Consider the following 26,190-nt stretch of genomic DNA (forward strand, 5'->3'; position numbering starts at 1 on the left):
GGCTTTTGTCCTCCTGAGTGATGTTTATACAATCTAGAGACACAGTTGAATTGCTCAGGACAATGGAAGACATTTCTTTTGTGATTCTTTAGGGGAGAAGGAGAGCAAAAAATGAGGTAACTGGCAAGGAGAGACTTGGGTGGAAAAAATAGGTGTTTCAAGGAGATTTTCATCCTGTATGCAGGGCTGATTATTAAAATCACTTTCCCTTCACCACCCATGGGTCTCTGGTTAAACATCCTTTTCTTATTACTGCACTGGGGAGTTGAATCTGTTTATTTTCAGGAGGGGCTAATCTGCAAAAAAGCTGAACCCTCCTTTTAGGCATGAGCTGAGAACAATGATTCCCTTGCCTGCCACATGCTAGGTTCAGTTAATGCTAGTTAGTTCCATTCTCATCTTACCTTAATCATTTCATCTTTACGAAAAAATCTTGTAATTCAGACTCAGTGCGTATAATCAGTAAGTCTCAAGTACTGGATGTTTGTTGAAAGAAGAGAGTAATTCAAATGAGGCTTGCCCAGTAGAGATCCCTCAAGGATACCTAAGAATGGCTTGCAATTAGCATACTCATTCTTAATATATAAATGGATGCTTCTAAAGTGCTGAAGTGTGCTCAAAAGCAATTTGATTATCAGTAGTCAAAGCATACTTTTTGCAACCTTTCCCCCACACTGTTCACACTGCCTATGGGGAAGTTTTCCCAAGAGCAAGGGAGAGTAGAGAACAGCCCTTGCTTGAATTATCACAAATTACAAATAAGTAATAGTCCTAGCACTCCCTGGAAGAGAGAGCTCAGCTTTGAGTTCTGGGAGAGAGAACTCAACTAGGTTCTTAAATAAGTCACTTATTCTCTCTGTTTCAGGATCCTAATAAATTGGAAAAGATCTGTGCCATAGATTGGAAGATTTAATATTGTTAGGATGTCAACATACCTAAAGCAATCAAGATTTTTGTGGTATTTCTTCACATCTGAGCTGTGATTCCATTCCTGGCGAAGGTGCTCTAAAAGGTTACTATTCTTATTTTTTATCTTCCCCTAATTCTGGAGATATGCAAAGACACACACACACACACACACACACCACACACGCCTTATTTCTTTTTTTTTGTTAGTGCTTTTGTATCATATATAAGAATCTGTTGCTAAATCTAAGATCATGAAGTTTACCCCTATGTTTCTTCCAAGAGTTTTATGGTGTTAGCTCTTATATTTAGGTTGCTGATCTATTTGAGTTAATTTTTGTCTAAGGTATGAGTTTAGGGCCAACTTTAGCCTTTTGCATGTAGAAATCCACTTGTCCCAGCACCAACTGTCAAAGAGATTATTCTTTCCCCAATAAATGTACATGGTACTCTTATCAAAAATCGATTGGCCATAGATGTACAGGTTTATTTCTGGACTTTCAATTCTATTCCATTGATCTATATATCTGTCCTTATGCCAGTGCCACACAATTTTAATGACTATAGCTTTGCAGCAAGTTTTGAAATGGGGAAATATGAGTACTCTAACATTGTTCTTTTTCTAGATTGTTTTGGCTCCTCGGGGCCTCTTGCAGTTCCATGTGGGTCTGAGTCATAGCTTTACCATTTCTGGAAAAAAGGCCATTAAGATCCGATAGGCCATTGAATATATAGATCACTGTCTGTGTACTGACATCTTACCAATATTAAGTCTTCCAATCCATGAACACAGGATGTTTTCCCATTTATTTAGGTCTTCTTTAATTTCTTTCAGTAATATTTTTTAGTTTTCAGTGTACAATCCTTTTTACCTCCTTTGTTAAATTTATTTCCAGATATTTTATTCTTTTAGATACAATTATAAATGGGATTGCTTTCATAATTTTCTTTTAGGATTATTCATTGCAGGAGTGTAGATACGACTTGTGCTCTTGTCCCCTGCAACTTTGTTGAGTTCATTTATTAGTTCAAGTAGCTTTCTTGTAGATTCTTTGGGATTTTCTATATATAAGATCATGTTATATGTAAACAGAGATAATTTTCCTTCTTTTCCAATTTGGATGCCCTTTAATTCTTTTTCTTGTCTTACTGCTTTGGCTAGAACCTCCAGTACAATGTTAAATACTAGTGGGGAAAGCAAGCATTCTCTCTTATTCCTAGTCTTAGGGGGAAAGGTTCTAGTCTTTCACCGTTCAGTATGATGTTAGCTGTGAATTTTTCATAAACATCCTATATTGTGTTGAGGAAGTTCTCTTCTGTTCCCTGTTCTCTGATTTTTTTAATCATTAAAGGATGTTGGATTTTATCAAATGCCTTTACATTATCATTTGAGATGATTATATACTTTTCTTCATTCTACTAATCTGGTATATTACATTGATTGACTTTCTTAAGTTGAATCACCCTACATTCCTGGGAAAAATCCACTTGGCCATGACATAATATCCTTGTTAATGGGTTTTATTTGCTAGCATTAGTTGATTTAAAATGGTATTTTTACCATTTCAAGGCAAATCCTTGAAAATTCCATTGCAACCATATTGTAATGAACAATAGTCCTCTCTCTCCTGCCTGCCTAACTAACTAGTCTTTCTAGTAAAGTATTAGATTTGTACTTTAATGATATGTTTGCTGTATTGGGGGTAGCTTAGTAAAAGAGCTGACCTTTTACATCCTTAAATGTGTGTGTGCATGTGTGTATCTGTGTGTGCATGTGTATATGAGTGTGTGTGCATGTGTATGTGTGCATGCATGTGTGTGTGTGTACTCAAGGCAGCATAGTACAGTAGTCAGCTCTGGGACCTTGGTGTCAGAAAGTCTGCACTTAACTGCCAGTTCTATCACATACTATCCTTGGGAACCTGGACAGTGTTTTAGCTTCACTGAGCTTCAGCTTCATCACAGAAATATTTAATCTCTAGCTCTCAGAGCTGTTAAAAAAGGGAAAAGCAGATGAGACACTGTATGCAAAACTCAGCACAGTGCCTAGCGTAAAACAGAAAGTCTCAATAAAAAGAGCAACTCACTTATCAGGATTATTTAGATTTAACAAATTTTAAGTGTTTTGTTTGTGTATTTTTTCCCCAGGAAATTAATTTTGTTCAGAAAAACTGTTCAGTTAACATGACCCTCTGGCAGCAGCTGTGATTACATCTCCCTAGCCAGATGTACTGGGGAAAGAGTTCCATAAGGCATCCAGATGTGTCCACAGTGAAGACTGAGGGCATCGACATCTCACCCAGATGCTGGGTGCAGAGCCTGGGCCTCAGTTATTTTCCTTGCTCTCCTGCTTTGTCAGGGCAGTAACGGTTCAGCCTCATCCAGCGCGTCTCCCACCCGGGCCAAAGGAAGAGTGCGAGTCCCCATTCAGCCACCAGGTGGCAGATGACCATTTCCAGGAAGGAAGCTTAGCTGAGTGGATGCCCTGAATCTGAGGCTATTGAAATTTAAAAAGAAAAGGGAGGGGACAGGGGGTCTGGCATCTGAGCCATAGCCTAAAGTCAAGGTCTCCTTACAGAAGAGGAATTGCCAATGCTGGGGCTTCCTTTGTTTCTCTGCTTTTTCTCAAAAAACGGTGCACTATGTTGACAGTGGACTCACCTTCCGCCATCTGGTCTGTTTTGATAGAAGTTACATCCAATTCCAGGAATGGTGCAGCAACTGTAAAACAAGTATGCTCAGAGTGTCGCTGTGCCAGAAGTTCACAGTGAGGCAGGATGGCAGCACTGACGGGAATTCACGACAATACCTCCCCAAAGAGCGGTTGTGAGAAATAAATGAGAGAACACAGGTCCAGAGTTTAGAAGAGTCTGCGCTCAGATCGAGGCTTCTGATCAGAAAACAAACAAACAAACAAACCCAAAACATGACCTAACAACAGTTCTGAAAAGAATTATTTTTCAGAAAAAATTAGAAATTAAAATTTTTCTAATTCAGAAAAATTAGAAATTTTAATTTTTCTAATTCAGAAAAATTAGAAAAAAAAATTTTTAAGCCCTTATTTATTTATTCATGAGAGACACAGAGAGAGAGGCAGAGACACAGGCAGAGGGAGAAGGAGGCTCCATGCAGGGAGCCCGAGTGGGACTCAATCCCGGGTCTCCAGGATCACGCCCTGGGCTGAAGGCAGACACTTAACCACTGAGCCACCCAGGCGTCCCATATTAGAAAAAATTTTTAAAGAAATTTTTACTATCAGAATATTAAGGGAAAAAGACGTTTGCAAAATACTGATGTAGAATAGGATGCCATTTTTTTTTAAAGTATGCTCCATGCCCACTGTGGGGCTTGAACTCAAAACCCTGAGATCAAGACCTGAGATCAAGAGTTGGATGCTCTACCAACTGAGCCACCAAGGTGCCCCAGGATACCATTTTTTAAATATGTAGAGGGATCGGGGAGATCTTTTTATGCTTCCTTTTCACCTCTGGTACCCCTCCAAAGAACCTTCAATACGAATTTCATTCCTGGACATTAGAATGAGCATTTTGCTGGGTAGTGGAGAAGGCTTCAAGGCCCAAAGGAGTTTCCTAATGGGATTTCAAGTACCACCACCAGCCATGCCAGATTCTGATGCTTACTCATGACTCAGGTCTCCTGGAACAGGGGTCTTAACCCTTAATGTGCCATGGACACCGTCTGCTCTCTGACACCTTCTTACAATGATGTTTTTAAATGCATAAAATACCCTACACTGCATTACAAAAGTAGCCTGTAATTTGATATAAGCTGTGATTTCTCACAGATAATGCTAATACTATAGTCATTTTTGTTTCCAGTCATAATTGACTGAAATGCTCAATTTCAAGTGGAAATTTGTGAAAACTGATAAGCACATTTTCCCCACCCAGTTCACAGACTCCTGGATTCTAGCCACAGATATCTTGGGTCAGTGGGTCTCAAGCGAAAAACACTGCTAGGACAAATACGTGTTATTCCTACCATCCAGGCGTGCTGAGTAGTGAAGGTTTTGTTGTTTATTTCAGGAACAACGGACATTCCATTGTGCCCCTTGAAATCTAAGTGAATTGATTCAGAACACATAGCTTATCACCTTTTTTTAATTATGAGACTGAGAAAAACTACAAGTACACCTTATGTTGAGGGAAAAATCCATGTAATTGGTATTGAATGGTATCAACAGCTAATTTTTTTTAACACAGCAATTCTACATAGAGCAAATTGGTTTGGATGATCAATGGAAAAGAATACTGTTTTAGGGCTTAATGAGAACATTCTTCCTTTCCTTAAAAAGTTCTCACTTTGTGGCTAGATTGATGTGCCTCTTAACGATTGCAACATTGCTTTTCATTAAAAAAAAAAAAAAAAGAAACTTTTCTAAAAACTTTTAGTCCTGTGGATGTTAGTATGTGTGTATGCACACGTGTGTCCATGTGCGCCTTACATCCTGGAGTTGTGAAACTGAAATAAATAGTTCTGGACCTAATAGAGAAAGCCTTTTGAGATTGTTTCCAGCAAGAAACAGCTGAAAGAGGTGGAGGATACAAGAAGTTAGGAAGGGCAAGAGGGCAAAGGGATTCCTCACTCCTGCCTTGCTCCCCTGAAATAAGTATTTCCTTATTTATTTTCCTTTGTCAGATCAGTTATGGTGACTTGGTACTCTCATGGATACCACCCTTAGAGCATTTATCCCAGTTTAAAGAATAAAAAAAATTAAAAGAGTTGTATTATATTCCTATTTTGCTTTTCCCTGCCTATGATTACCTATTGCTTCTCCAAGCAGTGCCCTGAATATGGTTACTTCCTACTGTATCTGCAACACATTCCCATGCAAATACTTTTTCTTAAAATAATCTCTATAAAGTAAGTTACTTAATGGTTTAGCTAAGTCATGACGTATCAGTACCACCTGGTATAAGGCTGGGCTGTGGTTATTTCAGTTATTTCACCAAAAGCTTGAGTTGGTCAAGACATTCAGTTCTAGGGAGAGAGTGGGGCACCTGGGGCTCAGTGGTTGAGGGTTTGCCTTTGGCTCAGGTCATGATCCCAGGGTCCTGGGATCTAGTCCCACATCAGGGTCCCCAGGGAGCCTGCTTCTCCCTCTGCCTATGTCTCTTCCTCTCTCTGTGTCTCTCATGAATAAATAACTAAAATCTTTTTTTAAATTCTAGGGAGAGAAAAAGCAAATGAACTACCTATTAAGGTAAAGAATCCATGCCTCTTCTCATGAACATCAGGCTGTTGGTGTCTTTCAATGTTATTTTCCAGAACAGCCTAAACAGAGCATTGAGATCTTAGTTGAACTTAGACCAATAAATTCAGTGTGTTTATGCATGCTTGCCTCATGTGTGTCTACACTTGTATACATATCTACATGTTTGTGTCATGTTTGTGGTTGATTCAGCATGTCTGTGTGTTTATGTTTGTGTGTGTGTCAGTGTGTCTGTAGGGTAGATATGCTGATGTGCATTGTGGTAGATGTTACATTTGACTAGGCTCTGGGATTATGCTTAGTGTGTTGCTTAACAAAAGTCCCCAAGGAAAAGCCAGTCATTCTTAGTATATTCAAGGGCTTCAGAAACTGAGAAACTCCCTGAAAAGGAAGGCACAATCCCTGAATCTGTGGAATTTCCTGACAGTCCATTTAGATGAGCAAAGGTGGAAGAGTTGGGCTAAAATTAAGAGTCTATCAGCAAAAATGTTCTTTCAGTATTCTCCCAAGCAAAACTATATATTGGAGTTGAATGCAAACTTGGGATGGATTTTTAAGATAAAATTGAGATATTTTGTTGAGTGAATGAATATAGTATGACAAAGTATTTGAGACACGGATGTTAAGGCTGATTGGTGCCAGGCTGGGGAGGGCCTTGAATGCCACGTCAGAGTGAGTCGCCCTGCAGGACCCATCAGTGGCTCTGGCCAAGGTGTGGCACAATGAGGGGCAGGTAATGCCTTCCCCAGGGTGGTCCTAGCATTGGCCATAGTCCCTGAGTCTTCCTTGTAGACCCATGTCGGCATATTCTAACAGGTATATAACAGGTCAGGTTCCTCGTGGAAATGAAACCAAGTCAATTAGAGCCCAGCTTTCCATTGACTGCCTAGCTCCTGGCTCTGCTCCCCTCTGATCTTTTTTAACTGTCTGAATGCACATTCTTATTTATTCACTTTATCAGTTCATTTAACAAATGTATATTAAGGGCCTACCATATTGCAGGCTTTGTCCTTGGTACTGGGGATTGAGCCGTGAACAGAATCAGCCAACAGCCTGTCCTCATGGAGCATTTAATCTAGTTGGGGGAGGGGAATAGATGAAGCACACATTAAGCCAGTATATTATATTGTATATTAGGTAGGAATAAGTGCTTGGGAGATAAACCATGGTGAAGTAGACCGGGGAGTTAGGAAGCAACAGGCCATTTAGAACTTTAAGGAGAGCTTTCAGGGAAGGTGACATTTAAGGTGAAACTTGAGGACATGAGTCATGAGAAGGAGCAAGAACAGCACGTTCAAAGGCCCTGAGGTAGGAGCTTATCTGTCGCAGTTGAAGGATTCTTGAAGAGGCCAGTGTGGCTGAAGTAGAGTGAATGTGGGGGAGATGAGGTCAGAAAGGGGATGGAGCCCATACTCAAGACATTGATTCAATCTGAATTCTGGAAAGAGAGAGCCGTGGGAGGTCAGGAACAAAGCTAGCATTCTTCCAAACAGCATCTGGACCTGCATCGACAAAATGAAGCCACAGTTGCTGGTATGTTTTAGAAAGATACTCAGAGCCAACCATGGGTTGTAATAACACTGGCAAGCTGGGAAAGTAAGCTGAGGTCCCTATTTAATTTCCAGATGCCCTGGTTGCATCTCTGTTCACACGGGAGGCTCTGAGGTCTGTGTTCCAGTTATCTGAAAACCCTTTCTCTCCAGAGAATGGACTTGTCATCCCCTGTCTATTGAATCCAGCAGGCACTGAGAACCCAGAGGGGGTGACCAAAAATATCCAAATCTCTGTTTTGAGGGAAACTATGAGATCCAGGCTCCCTTTTATCCTACCCTTGTTCTGTCGTCTTTTGAAACACATCTGGATTTCAAAGGAAATTGAAGCCACGTGTAACCGATGAATCACAGACAGTAAAACAACCATCGGCTGGATTTTGCACTATCCATTTAATATTTCAACCCTTGAAATTCCAATCTCTCTTCCCCCTTCCCTTTCCTTTCCTCTTGTTTTTTCCTTCCTCTTCTCCTCTTGTAAGTATTCCCCTTACATGCAGAGACAGAAAGTGGTTTGAGTTGTTTTTTTTTTTTTTTTTTTGGCTAACCGGGCGCTCTGCCTACAAAGACTGCGTCCCTACTTCCCTCTTCTCCTTGACACCCTTGGTGTGTCCTGCAGACTCAGCCCCTTGTAGCTTCTTATTCTCCCAGTCCCCTCCCTTGCCAGGAGGCGAACATTTCACCTCATCTGTCACCCCTCCACGCCTGCCTCTGCAGAAGTGCCCGCAACGAAGAGAGTAAGTAGAGTCGTTGCGTATCCCTCAAGAAGGAGTTGTAATTTGGCAGAGGGTCTTTTTATCACTGCTCTGCAAATTGCCTCAAAAGGAATGCCACTTAAAAAGAGGTAGTTTGTTAATAAGGCAGTGAGGAGCAGGCTAATTCCAGTCACAACTTGCCTGCCATGCTCAACTGCTATTTGAAGAGAAATGCTTCTTGCTTTGGAAGTGTATTTGGCATCATGTGTAACAAACATCAAGAAACCCGGATTCAATCCAGTTTGGCATGACTTGAGAGAAACCCAGCTTGAAAAGATCCCAGAGTAGCTACGGGTTTGGCCTACCCCAACTCAAGGGGTAAGATTGGACTGGCGACAAAAAAGTTGTCCTCGCCAAAAATATCTGCCTTAACCATCCTGATTCTACAGCCATTCTCATGGTACAAAACATGTTCACATATCGTGTGTGTTTCTGATCAAACCCTGGCACATCTTTCCCAGTGAGACAGTAAGTACTCTGTATACAGCCTTCCACAGTGGTCCTGCACTTGATTGGCTTCTGGGGTCTTTAGGGAAGCAGGCGTCTTCATCAATGAGCCAAGGCCAGCAGTCTATTCAGCCCATCGCTGCTGTTGCTTCTCGCAGCCACCGGGTGTTGCTGTTGAAGACTGCTTCTGCAGGATTCCAAGATGCTCCACTTGGCCACCTAAATCCCAACAAAAGCTGCTATGGTTCTTTGATGGTCCACAACTCACTTCTTTGGGGTTCAGCACGGCCAAGAGTGTTTTGTGGTCAGTTTTGTGACTTTCCAACTCTCACACTCTTGCAATCAGCCATTGTTCGGAGCATGGTGTTAAGGTGTCTGGGTCCATGGGAGCTTCTGGCATCAGCTAAGACCATACTCAACATGGACCCTGTTGCTGAACTGAGCACTGTAATTATCTCAGGTGTAGAATGCAGCTAGGGCCTCTCCCTTTCTATCAAGTAATCTTATTTCAGGGGTCTTGTTGCCCTACCTTGCTCCTTTGCTGGTCAACCTGCCCAAGTTGGTGAATAGCAACTCCTCCCCTACACACATACACCCTAAGTCAGAGAAGTGCCCTGGGCCCAGCTGAAAAACTGCATGTCCTAGCTTCCCTCACAGGTAGGAGCAGTCAGTGAGATGTGATGGGAGGCTATTGGCTGGAACTTTTGGGAAGCGGCTCTTGGTCTTTTCCCCTTGTTTCCATCTGGAGCCAGACTCATAGAGAGAACCCTAAGAATCTCTCCTGGACCATGAAGTGACCTGGAGGACAGAAACCATGAGATCCTTATTGGAGAGAGAGAAAGATAGGAAGAGTTTGGATCCCTAATGACATAGGAGCTGCTGTACTATCTTTGCACTGCCTTTGGTTCATCTTTTAGCCAGACATCTCAAACTTTAATAGGCATGCTAATCATCTTTTAAAATGCAGATTCTGATTTAGTGGGTCTGGGGTGGGCTCTGAGGTTCTCACATGATCCCTGGTTAGGTTGTCAGATAAAATACAGAGCACCCAGTAAAATTTGAACTTCAGAGAAACAAACAATGAATTTTTAAGTATAAGGATATTCTAAATATAATTGCACAGGATATACTTAAGCTAAAAATTAGATTAAGTATGACCCAAATCTTGCATACTGAGCCAACAGGTAAGCTTCCTTTTAGGAGCAGCAAAAATGTATATTGTCGCTCAGGGTCTTAGAGTTCATGGAGCTAGTGGATTTGCAGTGTTATTGGTTTTCTGTTTTTGTTTTTGTTTTGTATTGGTGCAAAGGAAAGAAACTCACTCAATCTAAGGTGGGTTTTTGAAAAAGTCCATGGAAAAGGTACATGGGAAGCCTTTGGGCTCTAAGACAAGATGTCCAGCAGGTCACCACGAACAGTGGCTGGGGCGTCAGCGATTGAGGTCAGATGAATCTCTCTGCCTCTCTCCATAAGTTTGATTTTTGTCCTATTTTTGCTCCTGCCTCTCTTCCCTATGAACCAGCATCTCCTTTTTTATCACCTAGTCTCTGATACACTTTCAGCTTGCCTGTGCTTTCTTCATGATGCCAGCCCCAATCTTGGTTCTGCTGAAGTAGAAGAGGCAGTGTTATATCAAGGCTCAAAGCATGCACTCTAGAATCCATGCTGGTGCTGCCATTGTCCAAACCATGGTGGGGGATTTGTTATTCTCTCTGTGCACTAACTTCCTTGTCTGTAAAAAGGGGACGGTGGTACCCCCCTCCTTGTAGGATTGCTGTGGACTAGTAATAAGGTGGAAAATGCAAAGTTCTTCCAACAGGGCCTGGCAAAAAGTAAGCATGAAATAAATACATGCCAGGTGTTGGTATAGCACAGCTTCTGACTTCAAATTCCCAGGCTTGGGGCATCTTAGTTTACAATCTCTGGAGGAGGAGGATCTGGCTGGCTTAGCTCTGGGGGCTGCCAGTGCAGGGGCTATGAGGAGGTCAGTGGTGTCTTTGGAAAAAGAAAGAGAGGCCTTGGTACTGGGAACCCAAAAGAAAAGCATCAGCCTTGCCTTATTTGGAAACAGCATCCCAGAGAAGTGACACTGATCATCTTGCAGAACGCAGAGGTTCCAGTTGGAAAAGGACAAGAACATCCCAGGAGAGAGAAGATTTTGAACCATAAAGAACAGAGAAATGTGACAGAGCTTGATGCCCCCTTCGGGTTTCACTAGCAGCCCTGAAAATGTGTGAGGAGATGGGGGAGCAGCAAGCCACTAAGAGGAGAAGGCCCACAAACAAGATAAGGAAACCTTTTACTAGCAAACTCAGGAGTCTGAACTTCATTCTGTGGGCCAGTAATGTCAGACTAGAGCCAAGAACCTCTCAAGGTCTTTATGCCTCATCAGCAATCTGAGAGTTCACTGAGGATTTGTCTTAGAAACTTCTGGTGGGATAACTCAGGACAAGTGGATGTCACCTCTTTGAGCCTCAGGCTTCTCATCTGTAATATGGCACTAATAATAAAGCCTGCCCTATAGAGTTGTGAGGACTAAATAAATTGTTATATGGCAAAAACCTAGATCCATGCTTGGCACATAGCTCAGTAAATACTGATTATTGTTAACTGTATTTCGACGATAGTTTTAAAATTAGCATAAACATTTTTTAGGTCATCTGCGTGGCCCACTCATAACCTGGCACTGCAGTGGCATTACAGTACGCATGCCTATATTCATATTTATGATCTCACCAGCACTAATTAACATGTCAGGTTAATGGGAAAAGAACAGAGGTGGAACTCATCCTTGAAAGGTGGCTTTGTTGCAGGTGAAGTTCACATAGTGTCAGAGAGTGGTACTCGAACAGTGGTATCCTGACTTGTTCAAACCAAGGAAAAGGGCCCGGAGCACTGAGCCATCCCAGGAACCAGCGTACAAAGGAGAACTCCCACGAGAAAGAGCCTATGTCGTAGCAGCCAACATGACACATAACTGTTCTGCCCAGGGCACTTTAGTTTTGGAAAGCAACCTCATCCAATTAAATTAATGTTGTTAATTTGAATTTTACTGGGTTTATAGGCTTACTCTTTTTTTAATTTATAAATTTGGCTTCATCATAGTCTAAGATCCATGAGCATACGAAGTTGACGCCGAGTTTTATGTGGGGACATATTTAAACAACAGTATAGCAAAGATAATTTAAGTCAATGCTAGCAGCTTGCAAGTTTTGTGTTATCACTCGCATTTGAGAATATTGTAGACAGCCAGGAGTGCATCGTAGGGCTCTAAGTTGTGGAGTGGCGTGATTCTGTGTTTCAGAAAGCTCAGGCATAAGCGAAAGGATGGGTGGAAGGAAGGGTCAGGGGGCATGTTCTGTTGTCTCAGCAGCACGTTGTTGCTCTGAGAAAGTAACAGTCTTGTGAGATGACCACATAATTTCTGGACAGGATCTATGTATTTTGAGTAAGAGTCATGTTTTGCCTGGCAGCAGGGCTGGCTTCATGAGCATACAGCCCGTACATTCACACAAGGGCTCCACAGTCAGGGCACCCCATGTAGCTTTAAGCTCTGCTGTCACAGTCTTGAAATTCTTAATAAATTTTTGAGCCATTTCTGCACTTCCGTTTTTGCATTGAGTCCTGAAAATTCCATACTTGGTCCTTCTTGAAGTGAGGGGATTTTCAGGACATGAGATGTTCAGTGCTGAAACTGGGACAGGCCCAGGCTAACTGGAATGGTTGGTCAGGCCATGGCAGTGAAGAAAGCAGGCTAACTTGGAGGAGCATCTGGTGGCTTTGTTCCCAAACCCCCAGCCACTGCAAGGAAGGCAGAGGGTTTGCTGAGACCTCAGGTTTGGACAATGAGCACAGCTAGGTTCAGGGTGTCAGCTCAGAGACACAGGCTGGGCTGCTTCCAGAGGACTGCTCTCCACAGAGCTGGTGGGTAGCTGGGGGTGGCCTAGGCAGCAGCTGGATCTCATTTGGCTGGAGGAGTGAGTGGGATGAGGGGAGGAGATGCTGTGGCTCTTTGAAAATTGTTGGGACACACCAAAGGAAACAATATCTGGACACGTCTCCTGGCAGGCTTGCTTTTTTCCAAAGAATGAGACATTCACAGAAATCCCCCACCCTCTTTGGGAAGTACAAGTTGCTGCTTTGTGTGCAGCAAGAAACCCCAACAAGATAAGGGCAGGCACCTTCATAGCCAGCTCTCAAATTCAGACCAGCTCTGCAATGTGCTGCTTAATCCTAGGTCATGGGTAAGGCAAGGAGGAGGAGGGAAAAAAAATAATAATCCTTTGGTTTGCCAGGCCCCCTGCTCTGGCTGGAGCAAGACTCAGAGGAACTCAGAGAATAGACATGCCAGTATCACGGGAAGCAAGAAAGGTAAAAGAAGCCTCAAGATAAATATCTCTCTGTCATTGTAGCCAAAATTCTTTGCATTCCCTGAAGATACTCACACCCATTCTCTGTGAACTAGAACGAGCCAGTCATCCCCTGAGGTTAGACCAAGGCAATCTAAAACAGGGATAGGTTACACAATCTATTGGGGTGCTGAATGAAAACGTTAGAATTTCTGTGCATTTTATCTCATGTTTTACAATGACCCTTTTTGCAAAATGCGTTTTGCATATGCGTTGTCATTAGGAGGGTGTACAGTTCAACAGAGAATTTATATATAATTTGTATAACAGAGCACCCATTCCTTTTTTTTTTTTTTTGAAGGAGGCATCCAATATCAAAAGTATTTGGAGAGACTCTTGGCCCTCCAAACTTTTAAGCCTTTGAAGGCAAAAAGAGGCTGTAACTTTCTACTGAGGCTCTCTTTTCCTTCCCACAACTGAGAAGATCATGTGTGCCAACCATGGGATTGTCAGATACACGTGAGGAAGAGTCACACTCAATCAATGTCCCTGTGGTGTCTCCAGTACAATGCAGGAGACAGCAAGACACAAAGTAGGGGCTTAACGCATGTTTTTGAATGAAAGCTGGAGGGTGAGATTTAGCCGATGGTGAAGGAGTTATTGGGTGGACAGAGAATGGGAAGGTATTGTAGGTAACAGAAAGAGTTGGAGCAAAAATATGGAAAGAATGGTATTCTGTTTGTGGTTGTGAGAACTCAGGTGGCAAGAACAGAGAAGGATGTTTTGGACAGCGGATGACTTGCTGCCCAGTGGGAAGAAGACAAAGGAGGAAGGGTGATTTTTCCTAGAATAGTGCCTGGAACGTAGCAGGTGCCCAATACATATATTGAATGAATGAGGAAAAGGATGCATTAAAGATGACCTTGAGGGGCGCCTGGGTGGCTCAGTCAGTAAAGCGTCTACCTTCAGCTCACAATATGATCTCAGGGTCCTGGGATCAAGCCCCACATCAGGCTTCCTGCTCCACAGGGAGCCTGCTTCTCCCTCTCCACCCCACCCATGTTCTCTCTTGCTATCCCTGTTGCTATCTCTGTATCTCTAAAATAAATAAATAAAATCTTTAATAAATAAATAAAGTTGACCTTGAGTGCCAGGATAAGGATATATAAGATTTAACCATAGGCCATGAGAAAGTACAATAATAACACTGGTTAATTTTTATTATCTTCAGTAGTTTTGAGAATGGGGTGACATGCTCAGATCTTCACTTTGGGAAAATAGACATAAATTGTGCACTGGGTAGAGAGGCTATTGAGGTCCTGCAGGGTGTCTGCTCCAGTGGAGCTCCAATTCTGTTGGTGGAGACAGGGGTTGAAGAGACATAAATACACAGCCACATAAGTAAATACAGAGTTAGGAAGGAGAAAGCCAGGGTAGTATGAGATCAAACAATGATGCTTTGGAATCAGCCAGGCAAAGAAAGAGGAAAAGAGCTTTTTAGGTAGAGGGAGCATGTGAGCACCCTGAGTTATTAAGAAGAAGTTGTCACCCTGGGGAAAGTAAAACAAAACAAAACAAAAAAGCAGAACAAAACAACAACAAAACTTATGTGATGGGAGTCTCATGAGTCACATGGAGAGTGGCCCAACATGAGCTTGGAAACAGGCAGAGGCTAGGCCAGGCCAGGAGGGATGGCTTAAGGATTTCGATTCTCATCCAAAGAGCAAGAAAGAGCCATTACAGGGTCTACATAAAGGAGTGGCAGGCTTCTATTTATGTATTTTAACAGATGACTTCTGAATGCATGAGTCCAGATGATTTGTACTTGGATAAAAAAGCCTACATCTCCCCCCTACTTCCTGCAGGACAGTCATGATGTACATGTATTTGCTAATAGAACTCTAGAGAGAAAGTATGTTTAACAATATCAATTAGTCCTTTGTTTCTTTGAGGAGCAATCCAGAGGTAGGTGATTCCAGAGTTCACCCAGTAGCTCAACTTAGTAGCTTCTCTAGGATTCCCTTGGCCCTGTCCTCATGGTCACAGTTTGGCTGCCACAGCTCCAGACATCACATCACCACTCATCAATATACAAAGTAGAGAAGAAGGCCTTCTTCTTGTACCTTCCCCCCTTTTACCAACAGGGGTTATATCTCCCAGGAACCCCGGCAGATTTTCTCTTTATGGAGATTAAGTCACTGGCTATGCCCTAGGGAGGCTGAGAAAGTAAAGAGTCATCTTTTTCTGCTTGTATCTAGGAGGTAATCTCTGCTAGCACAGAAGGGCAGGCAAACAAGAGTACCTGCCATGACAGCTTCTTGTTGGGAGCTTTTCCCCATCTGTCTTGAAACCTTCTGATTCAGCCTGCAAAGAGAAGTTTCCCCTTTCTTGCACCGAAGCCATACAGAAACTAAATCATGTAGGATATAGGGCAATCTGGACAACTTGAAAGAAAGTGCCAAAGGTGATGGGAAGGCAGTAATCAAGGAAAGAGGGGGGTAAACGTAAGGATTACTCAACACTGCATTTCACCTCTTCCCCACATTGCACAATGGGGGTAATTACCTGCTTTTTTGCACAGCTTGCTGTAGGGGAAGGAGCACCTGTCGAGGAGTCAGAAGGCATCTATCCTTGTGCAGGCCATCCTCAACCGGCTGGGTGACCTTAGGCAAGGCACCTCTTGTTTGTAAATGAAGTATTTCCCCTAGAAAAATAACATATAAAATAGTATAGCAAACCTCTACCCAGCCTAAGGAAAACATCGCAGGAATGAATGAACCACTGAGAATCCTGGGTTGCTCTCCTAGAGTATCATCCCCATGCCTTTGGCTACAATTTTTAATTTGGTGCTTAGGATCCCTTGAATTTGAGCATTTCTGTTACATATCTGTGTCCTTAACGCATGATAATGTTTAGTGTCTATCTGAAACTTGGTATAAAATGGTGTTTTACTAATGCATTCTTTGAGAGTTTATTGTTTCAACCACAATTTGTTGTTTTTCCCTCCATATTATGGGTGATATGTACGCCCCTAGTTCATTCCGTTTCAGTGCTGTGTACTATTTTAGCATTTAAATGTTCCGGTTTATCTATCTTTTCTGCCACTGAAAGACATTTGGCGTTGTTATTGTTTTTACTATTCCAACCTGACATTTTTGCATACCTTTCCGTGTGCCCACGTATGCAGTTTCTCTAGGGTGTAGAATGGGGAGCATCGCTGTGTGGGTAAAGCGAGTCACACCCAGCAGGACTGAGTTCTGGTTCTGCCACATGCCAGCTGCATGACTGTGGGTGTCGAGTCCTCTCACCGCCCCCCTCCCCCGCCTCTGCATCCGGATTAAGGATGTGGTGATGAGGATCTTCGTCAATATTACCTTAAATTGTATCCGTCAAATAAATGCCTGACGAGCCCTGGCACAGTAGGTTTGCAGTCGGTGGCTTCTCCCTGCTTTTCCCTCTGTTCTTCTTTTGTTTCGTTAGGTATAAAATGGTGATTATATCTCTTGGCTTGCTAACTACCTGGGATCAGAGGGGATGAGATAATAGATAATACTTTAGGAGATTTCTGTCGTTTTAGGACAAAAACATTCTAAGATTAGCCATATCGTGCAATTCAATGTAATGTATAAAAATGGCTCAAAACTGAAAAACAGCCCTCATTCCTCCATTCCTTAATTGGACATTTTTTCCCTCCCTTTTTTGAGCTCTATTGCACACCAGGCACCAGGTCATCAAAGACTGAACAAACAGACACAGACATGGACTTCATCTCCATGCAAACTGTAGAGTACCGACGGAGAAAGGTAGTGAACAATTAGCACACGAGTGAGTGCAAAATGCGATGAGAGGAAGGACAGTTTTTACCAATAAGATGAACAAATAATAATCTTAGCACTTCCTGGGTGTCCTGCACTGAAACTAATTTAATTCTCACAACAGCCTTGTGAGATTGATAATGTTACTGTGTGGGTCAGAATCCTGGCAGGAAGCCGATGGCACACTCCAAAGGGAAATTGAGTCCAACACCGTGAAGGGGACATTTAGAAGGTGTGAGCAGGGCTACCAGCAGGGGAAGTGAGGCATCTGAAGGCAGCAACCTCAGGGAACTGTGACCACCACTGGCCCTGAAGGAGCACAGCGTGGGGAGGGAGCACTTCCTAGAAGTTAGGAAGGACCCTGAGGAAGGGGGATGGAGCCACCCGCCCAGCAGGCAGTGAGCTGGGTGAGTAAATAGCCCAACCTCTCTGTCTGCCTCTCATTGACTGAATCTGAGCCAGAGGATGTGAGAAAACCATTGATCAGCTCAAGGGAGCCTAGAGGAAGATGGAAAAGGAGAGCAAATAGAGAATATCCACTACCGTCACTGTCCTTATTTGCAAATGGAGAAGATAAGTCACAGAGAGAGGGGAAAAACAGTTTCAAAATAAAGGATAATCAAAAGGCCACCTTTTGATATTGTGTGATCCAGGAGGGCTTCTCTGAGGGGATGACCCATACAGTGAGTCAGGACCAGCAGAGGAAAGAATGTTCCAGAGAGGATTTGTATGAGTAAAGATCCTAAGTAAGGAAGGTACCAGGTATGCTGAGAGACAGAAGGAAGATCAGATTAGAGTGGCTGCAGCATTTGAGCAAGGTGGGGAGAGAGCTTGTTCAAAACAAAGTGTTTATTCCTGCTCCAAGCCAAGTCTGCTCCCAAGGAGCTTGGCTAGAAGGTCCCTTGTGGCTTGGCTCTCTAATCGGGATTCACAGAGGGCCTGCTGTGGACACCAGGCCAGTTTCTCCTCATTGGGTCACCCCACTGGTGTGCAGTGACCTCAGAGTGCCCGCTTCTCAGCTGGAGGCTCTTGGCAGGATGCCCAGGCCGGATGGACTGGCTGAGCTTGGCTCTGGGCCGGGAGGACCCTGCAACGCACCGGTCAGTCCGCTGAGTGATGAGCACTGCCTAATGGCACAGAATGTGTTTAAAATGCAATCCAGGTGCCAGGCCCTATTCTACATGCAGTACCATGCAGAGCCTCCATCCTTGGCCGAACAGACGCCCATATCCACAAGGGCACCACTTACAGGGAGATTGTACTGGAATTGACTTTGGAGGGAGGTGCCCCCCCCCAAGTGAGAAAGGAGCAGATGAAAGGAAGGCAGAGGGCACCTCTACTCTGGGTGCAGGTGATTGCCTTATGTATCAGTGACTGCTCTTCCACACTTCTGTTCCCACAAGGGGCAAGGCACACTTCTGAGGGAAATCAAAATCTTCCACTTGTGTTTGCATGCAAGAATCCAGGTGGGGGCATTATATAACCTATGTATCTATTTAAGTAACTTTTGTCCAGGTATGCATGATGTATCCATGCATCCATCTACCTACCCATCCTTGTATCTATCTATATCTATCTATCTATCTATCTATCTATCTATCTATCTATCATCTATCATCAATCATCTATATTTCTATCACAGTTAAATAGAGCTAACATTCCTTTCATTCAAGGAATGCTTATACAAGCATATTAACTTTTTTCATCCTCACAAAGACCCTGTGAGGTAGGTACTCTAATAATGCTCATTTTAAGATGGTGATGTTGAGACCCAGAGTGTTTATGTAATTTGCCCAATGTCACTGCGAGAATGGAGATTTGAACCTAAGAAGACTGGCTCCAGAGGAAGGCTGAGAATAGTAGTGACCACCTTCATATCTTCCACCTTAGATCCATATCATTGTCACTTTGCAATCTCTGCTCTCTGTCTCTCTCTCTCCCCCCCCACACACACACACCCCTCACACATACCTACCAGCTCACACACAATTTTTCTAAACTGTTCAAAAATAAGTTGCATATTTCATGATACTTTACCCCAATACATCATGCATCTTCTAAAAGTAACATATTCTCCTAGAATTCTATTTATCTTTGCCCAGCTTTGTTGAGATATGACTGACATATAACATTGTTTGTTTAAAGTATATAATGCAACGATTTGTTATGTATTGTGAAATATCACATTAAGTGCGTCCATCATCTCACATAGTTAGTTGTGTGTGTGTCTGTGTGTGTGTGTATAATGAGAACTTTTAGGATTTACTCTCTTAGCAACTTTAAAATATATAATACAATATTATTAGCTATAATCACCATGCTGTACTTGACACCCCCAGGACTCATTTATTTATAATTAGAAGATTGTATCTTTTAACCACCCCCTCACCCATTTCCCCACCTACCACCTTTCTGGCAACCACCAATCTCTTCCATTTCTATGAGTTCAGTTACTTCAGATCCCACCTATAGGTGAGATCATACAGTACTGGCTTTCTCTGTCTAATTTATTCCACTTAGCATACTTCCCTGAAGATTCATCCATGTCTTTGTTACAAATAACAGAGTTTCCCTCTGTTTTATGGCTGAGTTATAGTCCATTGTATATATACACACACTACATCTTCTTTTTCCAGTCATCCATCCATGGACACTCAGGTTGTGTCCAGGTCTTGGCTCTTGTGAATAATGCCACAGTGAGCATTGGGGCGCAGATATCTCTTTGAGGTGGTGATTTCATTTCCTTTGACTATTTACCCAGAAGTAGAATTGCTGGATCCTATAATAACCCTATTTTTAATTTTGTGGGGCACCTCCATACTAGCTTCCATCATACTGGCTACACCAGCTCGCATTCCCACCAGCAGCACACAAGGGTTCCTTTTTCTCCATATTCTTGCTAGCACTTGTTCCTCTTGTCTTTTTGATGATTGTCATCCTAACCTGTATGAGGTGATTTCTCATTGTGGTTTGGATTTGCATTTCCCTGATGATGAGTGTTGTTGCACATCTTTTCTTGTATCTGTTGGCCATTTGAATATCTTCTTTGGAAAAATGTCTGTTCAGGTCTTTTGCCTATTTTTAATTGAGTTATTTGGGCTTTTTTTTTTTTTTTTTTTTTACTATTGAGTTGTATGAGTTTGTGGTCTCTAACCCAGCTAACTATAGACTATCACTGTCTTGTGATTTCTTCTTAGCTGATGGCTAGTTAAGCCCTCAGGGAAAGATGGACCCTAAGGTGATTGGGGCCAGTAGACCGAGGAGGTCTGGACAAGAGTCCCTTGTAAGAGATAAGAAGGAAGCAAGGTTCAATTTTACTGAAGGTGAACCATCTCCAGCTGAGTGATTCTTCGCTCCTCACCCTGATTATCGAAATCGCAATGCACGAAGATAAATTTCAATCCTCCTTCTCTTCCCCCACCTTAAAAATTCAGCTCACACTGCCACCAGCCCTCAGGATACCCACAAAGAACAGTCAGTCCTCTGCCGTGGTTGGTTCATCTAGAAATTTCTCTGTTGCTGTGGCAAGGCCACTCAGAGCTGACTCTGTTTCCTTCTCTCAGCATCTTTCACATTTCCTCAGCCATGAGTGGAGTATTTTTCAAGTCTGTCAGCTGCTTTGTTTGTTTGCTTTTTACCTGCCTCAAGCCCATCTCCTTATTACTGATTGGTGGCAGGAAAGCCAGTCTTTTCTGACAGCTGGATAGACCTAAATAGATCACAACCCATAATGGGACCATACTTTAAATAGCCATATTGCTCTGAGCGATGGCCCCTCTCAGAATGAGTTATAAAGCCGGCGAACATATTAGTGTGGCATATTTGTACACTGTAACTTCTGCTCAGTGTGTTGTGTTCTAAGGGGAGAGTCCCAAGCCCAAATCCAGCATTTTGCAAAGTCTGACAAGAGTTATTTGAACAGTTTTAACAAAAGCTTCTTTTTGAGGTTTGCATAGGGCAGGGGTGTTTGCAGGTGATTAACAGTTGTGATAGCGACAGTAGCTCCTGTTTATTGAGCTCTTACTGCATGCTAGACACTATGCTAAATAGTTTGCGTGAGTGTCTCATTTAATCTTTACAACGGGTGTCTGAGATCTAGGTACTGCTATTATTTCTAGTTTCACAAATGAGAAAATGGAGCTCAGAGAGGGGAAGTCTTTTGCCCCACCCCCAGAGTTTCTGATCCAGTGTGTCTGCGGTGGGTCCTGAGAATTTGCATTTCTAACAGGTTTCCAGGTGATGCTGCTGGTCTGGGGCCACACTTTGAGAACTACTGAGTTTTTGAGCAGCTGCTCTGGTGCCGCGTTTCACCCATTCACCTAGGTGGATCCTCACCACAATTCAGCCAGTAAGTTTCATTACCGGCATTTAAGAGCTGAGGTCCAGAAGAGGGGAAGTGGCATCGTCAGAAACACACAGGTGCGGCTGACCTCACAGCCACTCCTCCACACACAAGTGTGCAGCTACTTTCTCAATCAGCCTCTGGACATGGATTGTAAAAGGAGTGTGTCAAATAGAGAATCTGGCGAGGGTTTGCCCATCCCTCTTTACTGTCCTGAGATCACTGCAAGGAACATGAGTAAAGCTTACAGAGTCACTTAGGGTGCTTCTTACTTTGCTCTGGATACTTTTCCAAACAGAGCCTGGGAGGAAGTTCTTGGACACATGCTTCTGTCTGTGTGTTTGCAGCCGGTGCCTCCATGTGTCCCACGCCCAGGAATAACCTTGTCCCTTCTCAGCGCCGCAAATGGCCCTCTGGTGGACCAAAAGAGTTAATGCAATTTCCAGAAGGTTTAGGCCGGGAAGCAGAGCTTTAGAACACATGTGCATTGATCGTCTCAATTCCTGGCTGTGCCCTGGAATCACAAGAGGCAGGCGAACCCTGCCAGCAGTCAGCCCCCATGTCAGAGCTGCTGGTGTGGTCGGGCTGGAGGGAATCTAACATCCCAGACATCCTACCATTAAGAGGCATTCCAGGTGAATTTTGAGAACAGCCAGGGTCTGTAAGAACTGCTGGAGCATGAATCAGAATCCCCTGGAGAGCTTGTTAAAACACAAATTTCAAAGCTCCGCCCTCAGAGATTCCAATTCAGTAGGTCTGGGGAGGAGCAACAGAATTTGCATTTCTAACAAACTGCTGGGTGAGGCTGATCCCACCTCCCAGAGCCATAATTGGAGCAAGTACACTCATCCATGTCATGTTCAGAGAACCAGTCAGAACCACAGAGGAGGGATTGCTTCACAGCACAAAGCGAATCACTCGCACATCCTGGATGAGATCTCAGGTCGGCTGACTTTAGCCTGAGGCATGCTTTGCTGCTGGGCTCAGCATCTCCATTCAGCAGACATTTATTAAGAACCAAATAAGTATTTGGTGCTCTTCTAGGTGCTGAGGGTGGGCAGGAGGGGACCACAGTTCTTGTCCTCCCAGAGCTTAGGGTCAAGTAAAGTGGTTTCGACCAGGGACCATGTATTTCACTCCCCACCTATAACACTGGGCAATGTCTAGGGACATTTCTGGTTGTCACAACTGGGATAGAAGGGGAGGGATGCTCCTGGCATCTAGTGGGTCAAGGCCAGGGATACCACTAAGCATCCCACAGTGTCCAAGAGAGGCCCCCACAACACAGAATGATCTGGCCCAAACTATCAGTAGTCCTGAGGTTGAGAAGCCCTGGTCTAGTTGGTAAGTCAGACATATAAACAGGCGATTAAAGTACACTGGGGGTGACATCTGTGATGGAAGAAGTGGAGAGTGCTGTTGGATCCAGAGAAAGCTACCTCATCCACATATATGGGGTCTGGGAGGTAATGTCTAAGCTGCAAACCTAAAGATGAATCAAACGAGAGAATAAGTTTTGGGGGCATAAAGACGATTTACTTCAGACAAAGGTAACAGCCTGTGCAAAGAGGAAGAAAAAGCACTTTAGAGGATCATTAGTCACAAGTAACGTCTTCTGAGCACCAGCATCCACCGACCACTCTTTGAATCACTGTACAACCATTAATGCACTTAATACTCACAGCTACCTTATGAGGCAAATACTTCTATTATCCCCATGTTACAGATATTTCATGTGTGGCCCAGAGAAGTCAAATGACTTGCCCACGGCCACATAGCTCAAATATGGTGGAGCTGGAACCAGGCATCCTGGCTTCCAGAGTCCGTAACTTTGACTACTCTTCTGCATGCAGATAATAATCCATGATATTGGGACATGGAGGAAACGGGGGATGCATGGGAAGAGTGTTGTGGAGGAGTGGGAGGAAGATGGGACCAGAAGGCAGAAGACAGAGCCAAAGCCAGCAGAGCTCTGCCAGTCACTTGCCTGCTTTAGGCATATCCTAATGGCAGTGGGGAGTCATTGAAGGATTTAGCTGGGGAAGGGGCATATTTAGATGATCAGGGAATAGTATAGGTCAGGGAAGAGCCCAGATTAAGAGTGAATTGAGGGAGAGAAGCCTTTTAAATTCATAATCCTAGAGAAAATCCCAGTGTTACTTTTGTATTTTGGGGGAATAGGTGTGCATTTCTGGGCTTCTTAAGAAACCCCACCATTCATTATCTCTCCCTGTGAGTGTCAATGGCTCACAGGTCAGCCTGTGATAAAATTAGAACAAAGTGGGAAAAAATGGGCTTCAGTGCTGCATTTTAGAGGAGGCTTCTCCATGGCTAGCCCCCGAGTATCATTTAGCTAGCTCTCTAACTAGAAGCTTTAAAATAACAGAATTGTTTAGTAGTCGAAAAACACAGTTATTAGCTATGATTATAGGGGAATCCGATTGAGCCGTGAATGTGCTCTGCCTGTCTTCTCCTAACTGGCAATTTCAGGCTGCCTCCTCTCCCCAAATTTCAGAAAAGGAGGAACCCAAACCTTGCAAGTGGCTCCACATTGTTTATTTGTTATTTTTAAACAAATCAAACGGAAATTGATCTGCCTTCTTGGGAACTGGAAGCTGCCAAATGGCCTGGCTCTCCTACAGGTTTTCGTGGCGAACACCATCCTTTAGCCATGATCGTTTCAATTGTGAATAATCAGGGAACTAATTAACAACCCTTGTGGCCTCTCCCTCACCAGCAGGTAACATAATTCACTACTAAGTGGGGGGTGAAAACGAGCCTCCCGTGCTTTGGAGGAAGCAGTCATTCCAAGGCTGGTCTATTCCAGGTGTCCCTCTAGGAAGCTGGGGTCCTTCAGCGTGAAGGAGAACCCCAGCCACCTACCCACCTATCCATCCCTTCCTTCTCAACAAGTATTGATTGAGGGCCTGAGTTTCAGACACTACCCAATGGAGCTTATATCCTGCAGGGTAAGCAAGATGATAAGTGACCAACAAAGATCAATTTTAATGGTTATAAGGGCTGCGAAGAAAAGCAAACATCGTGTTACCTTGGAACGAGGGCTTCTCTGAAGACACAGCATCCACAGAAGCCTTACTGATGAGAAGAAGGTGGCCCTGCAGAGATCTAGGGGCAGGAGATTCCAGCAAATGCAGAGGCCTGATGAAGGAGCAAGCTTGAGGTTCTCAAGGGCAGAAGGCGGAGTTGCCAGAATGGGTTGTTTTGGGGGCATAAAGACTATTATGACTATTTCAGCTCTGCAGCCATCACCCTGAGCTTAGATGTATTCTGAGAGCAGCAGGACACTCCAGAGGGCTTCAAGGAAGAGGAAGGAAGGATCAGTGTGAGACCAATGGAGAGAAGAGACCTAGAAGGCATACAGAGAGATCAGTGACCACGCTTGGCTACTGGTGACTTGGACCACGGTGCTTACAGCAGGGATGGGGAGAAGGGAAGGGGTCCCAGGCATTTTTATGGAGGTAGAGCCCCTGGCTGCTGCGTGTTTGGATGATGATTGTCCCGGATCTCTGGATGCATTGCTGCTTTTCCTCCTCAGACCAGTGGACAGAGCTTCTCTCTACAAAGCATCTTCTTCCCGACTCTGTGTTTCTTAAGTACCTGCCATGTGCATGGGTTGGAGTTCTCTTTAAATGCTCTGTCTAGGGGTGCCTGGGTGGCTCAGTTGGTTAAGGGTCCAACTCTTGGTTTTGGCTCAGGTCATAATCTCAGGGTCATGAGATTGAACCCCACATCCAGCTCTGTGCTCAGTATAGAGTCTGCTTTGATTCTCTCTGTCCCTCTGCCCCTCTTCCCTCTTCTCTTCCTCCCTCTCTTTCTCTCTTTCTTCTCTCAAATAAATAAATAATTTTTTTATTTTATTTTATTTTATTTAAATAAATCTTTTAAAAAATAAATTAAACAACACTCTGTTGACTATGATACCAATACTCAAAAGCAATAAGCTTCTCTCAGTAGAAAACCACGGTGGTTTCCAGAGCCTGCTGTATAAACATGAGACAATACACATTGTATTTTGTTTGGGTTTACTTCTGGATCATGGGGACCTTACAAATTCTCATGGGGAGTAATGTGACTACTAAGCAAAGTAACTTACAAAAAATGCAGATGCTTGAAAAGATTGTTCATACATATATCACCCCAAAGACTACCCATGAACACTTTGGGGACCGTGGAACCCCAACAGATTCCCTCCTATCAAATGACAGGGCACTCATCACCTCTACCTGGAGAATCTTTAAATCTACCACCATTTGCAGCATAAGTGCCATCCAGCATACCCTCCAGCAAAAGTCCTTGGGTGTCATAAGTAAAAGAACAAGGGGCGGTGCTCCCAAAGGTGTGTGTTATCTCCTCCATTTTAAAATGGAGATAAAGTGCCACTGTTGAACTAAATGAAACCATTGGGATAAAAGAGTCAAGAGCCAGCAAGGATGTCAGAAGCCCATCTTATCCCTGCACAGGGCAGTTTAGAGGTCACAAATGTGACCCTGGGGAGTCTGGCAGCCTGGCTTCAAGAGCCTGCTTCCATGGTTACTAGTTGTGTGAGCTTGGGCAAGGCAGCATGCTTTCTAAGATTTAGTTTGTTCTAGAAAGGGGAAGGGTGTGGCAGTTCTCTCTTATGTTTGGGGGTAAGATTAAGTGAGATTGTGTCTCGGTGGTGTTAAGCTTCCCACAGGGGTGGTGGTTATAAGCTAAGTGGGTTTGGGCAAGTCAAGGCACCTGGGAGCCTCACATTACCATGGTCCTGCCCTGTTAGGCTGGGTTGTCTGCAG

General features: G+C 43.6%; 1 protein-coding gene across 4 annotated transcripts; it reads right to left on the bottom strand.

Moving 5' to 3' along the window:
- Positions 1-408: 408 nt before the first annotated feature.
- Positions 409-26,190, bottom strand: LOC144318122 (uncharacterized). Of its 4 annotated transcripts, XM_077904933.1 has the most exons (8): positions 26,156-26,190; positions 24,447-24,764; positions 16,642-16,759; positions 15,806-15,944; positions 7,132-7,214; positions 6,123-6,201; positions 3,568-3,627; positions 409-544 (listed from the first exon to the last, which is right to left on the bottom strand). In XM_077904933.1, exons 5-8 carry the CDS (start codon positions 7,207-7,209, stop codon positions 447-449), a joined length of 315 nt encoding a protein of 104 aa, XP_077761059.1. In that variant the 5' UTR covers positions 7,210-7,214; positions 15,806-15,944; positions 16,642-16,759; positions 24,447-24,764; positions 26,156-26,190; the 3' UTR covers positions 409-446. The 4 variants fall into 4 exon arrangements, 2 of the variants coding, with proteins under 2 accessions (XP_077761059.1, XP_077761058.1); XR_013383964.1 differs by lacking the exon at positions 6,123-6,201 and having other exon boundaries at positions 421-544; XM_077904932.1 differs by lacking the exons at positions 409-544; positions 3,568-3,627; positions 6,123-6,201; positions 7,132-7,214 and adding exons at positions 14,471-14,592; positions 15,543-15,604.

The sequence above is a fragment of the Canis aureus genome, chromosome 8, assembly GCF_053574225.1.
Source record: "Canis aureus isolate CA01 chromosome 8, VMU_Caureus_v.1.0, whole genome shotgun sequence".
Lineage (NCBI taxonomy): Eukaryota > Metazoa > Chordata > Mammalia > Carnivora > Canidae > Canis > Canis aureus.

What these genes read in the sequence shown, in the direction of transcription:
- LOC144318122 (XM_077904932.1), bottom strand. Translation starts at nt 24,629, where the DNA reads ATGCCCCCAAAACAACCCATTCTGGCAACTCCGCCTTCTGCCCTTGAG. An exon ending in ACTGTGCCAGGGCTCGTCAG is followed by an intron (nt 15,945 to 16,641) that starts GCATTTATTTGA and finishes TTATTTTTCTAG; the next exon opens with GGGAAATACTTCATTTACAA. An exon ending in ACAAGAAGCTGTCATGGCAG is followed by an intron (nt 14,593 to 15,542) that starts GTACTCTTGTTT and finishes CTCCACCAACAG; the next exon opens with AATTGGAGCTCCACTGGAGC.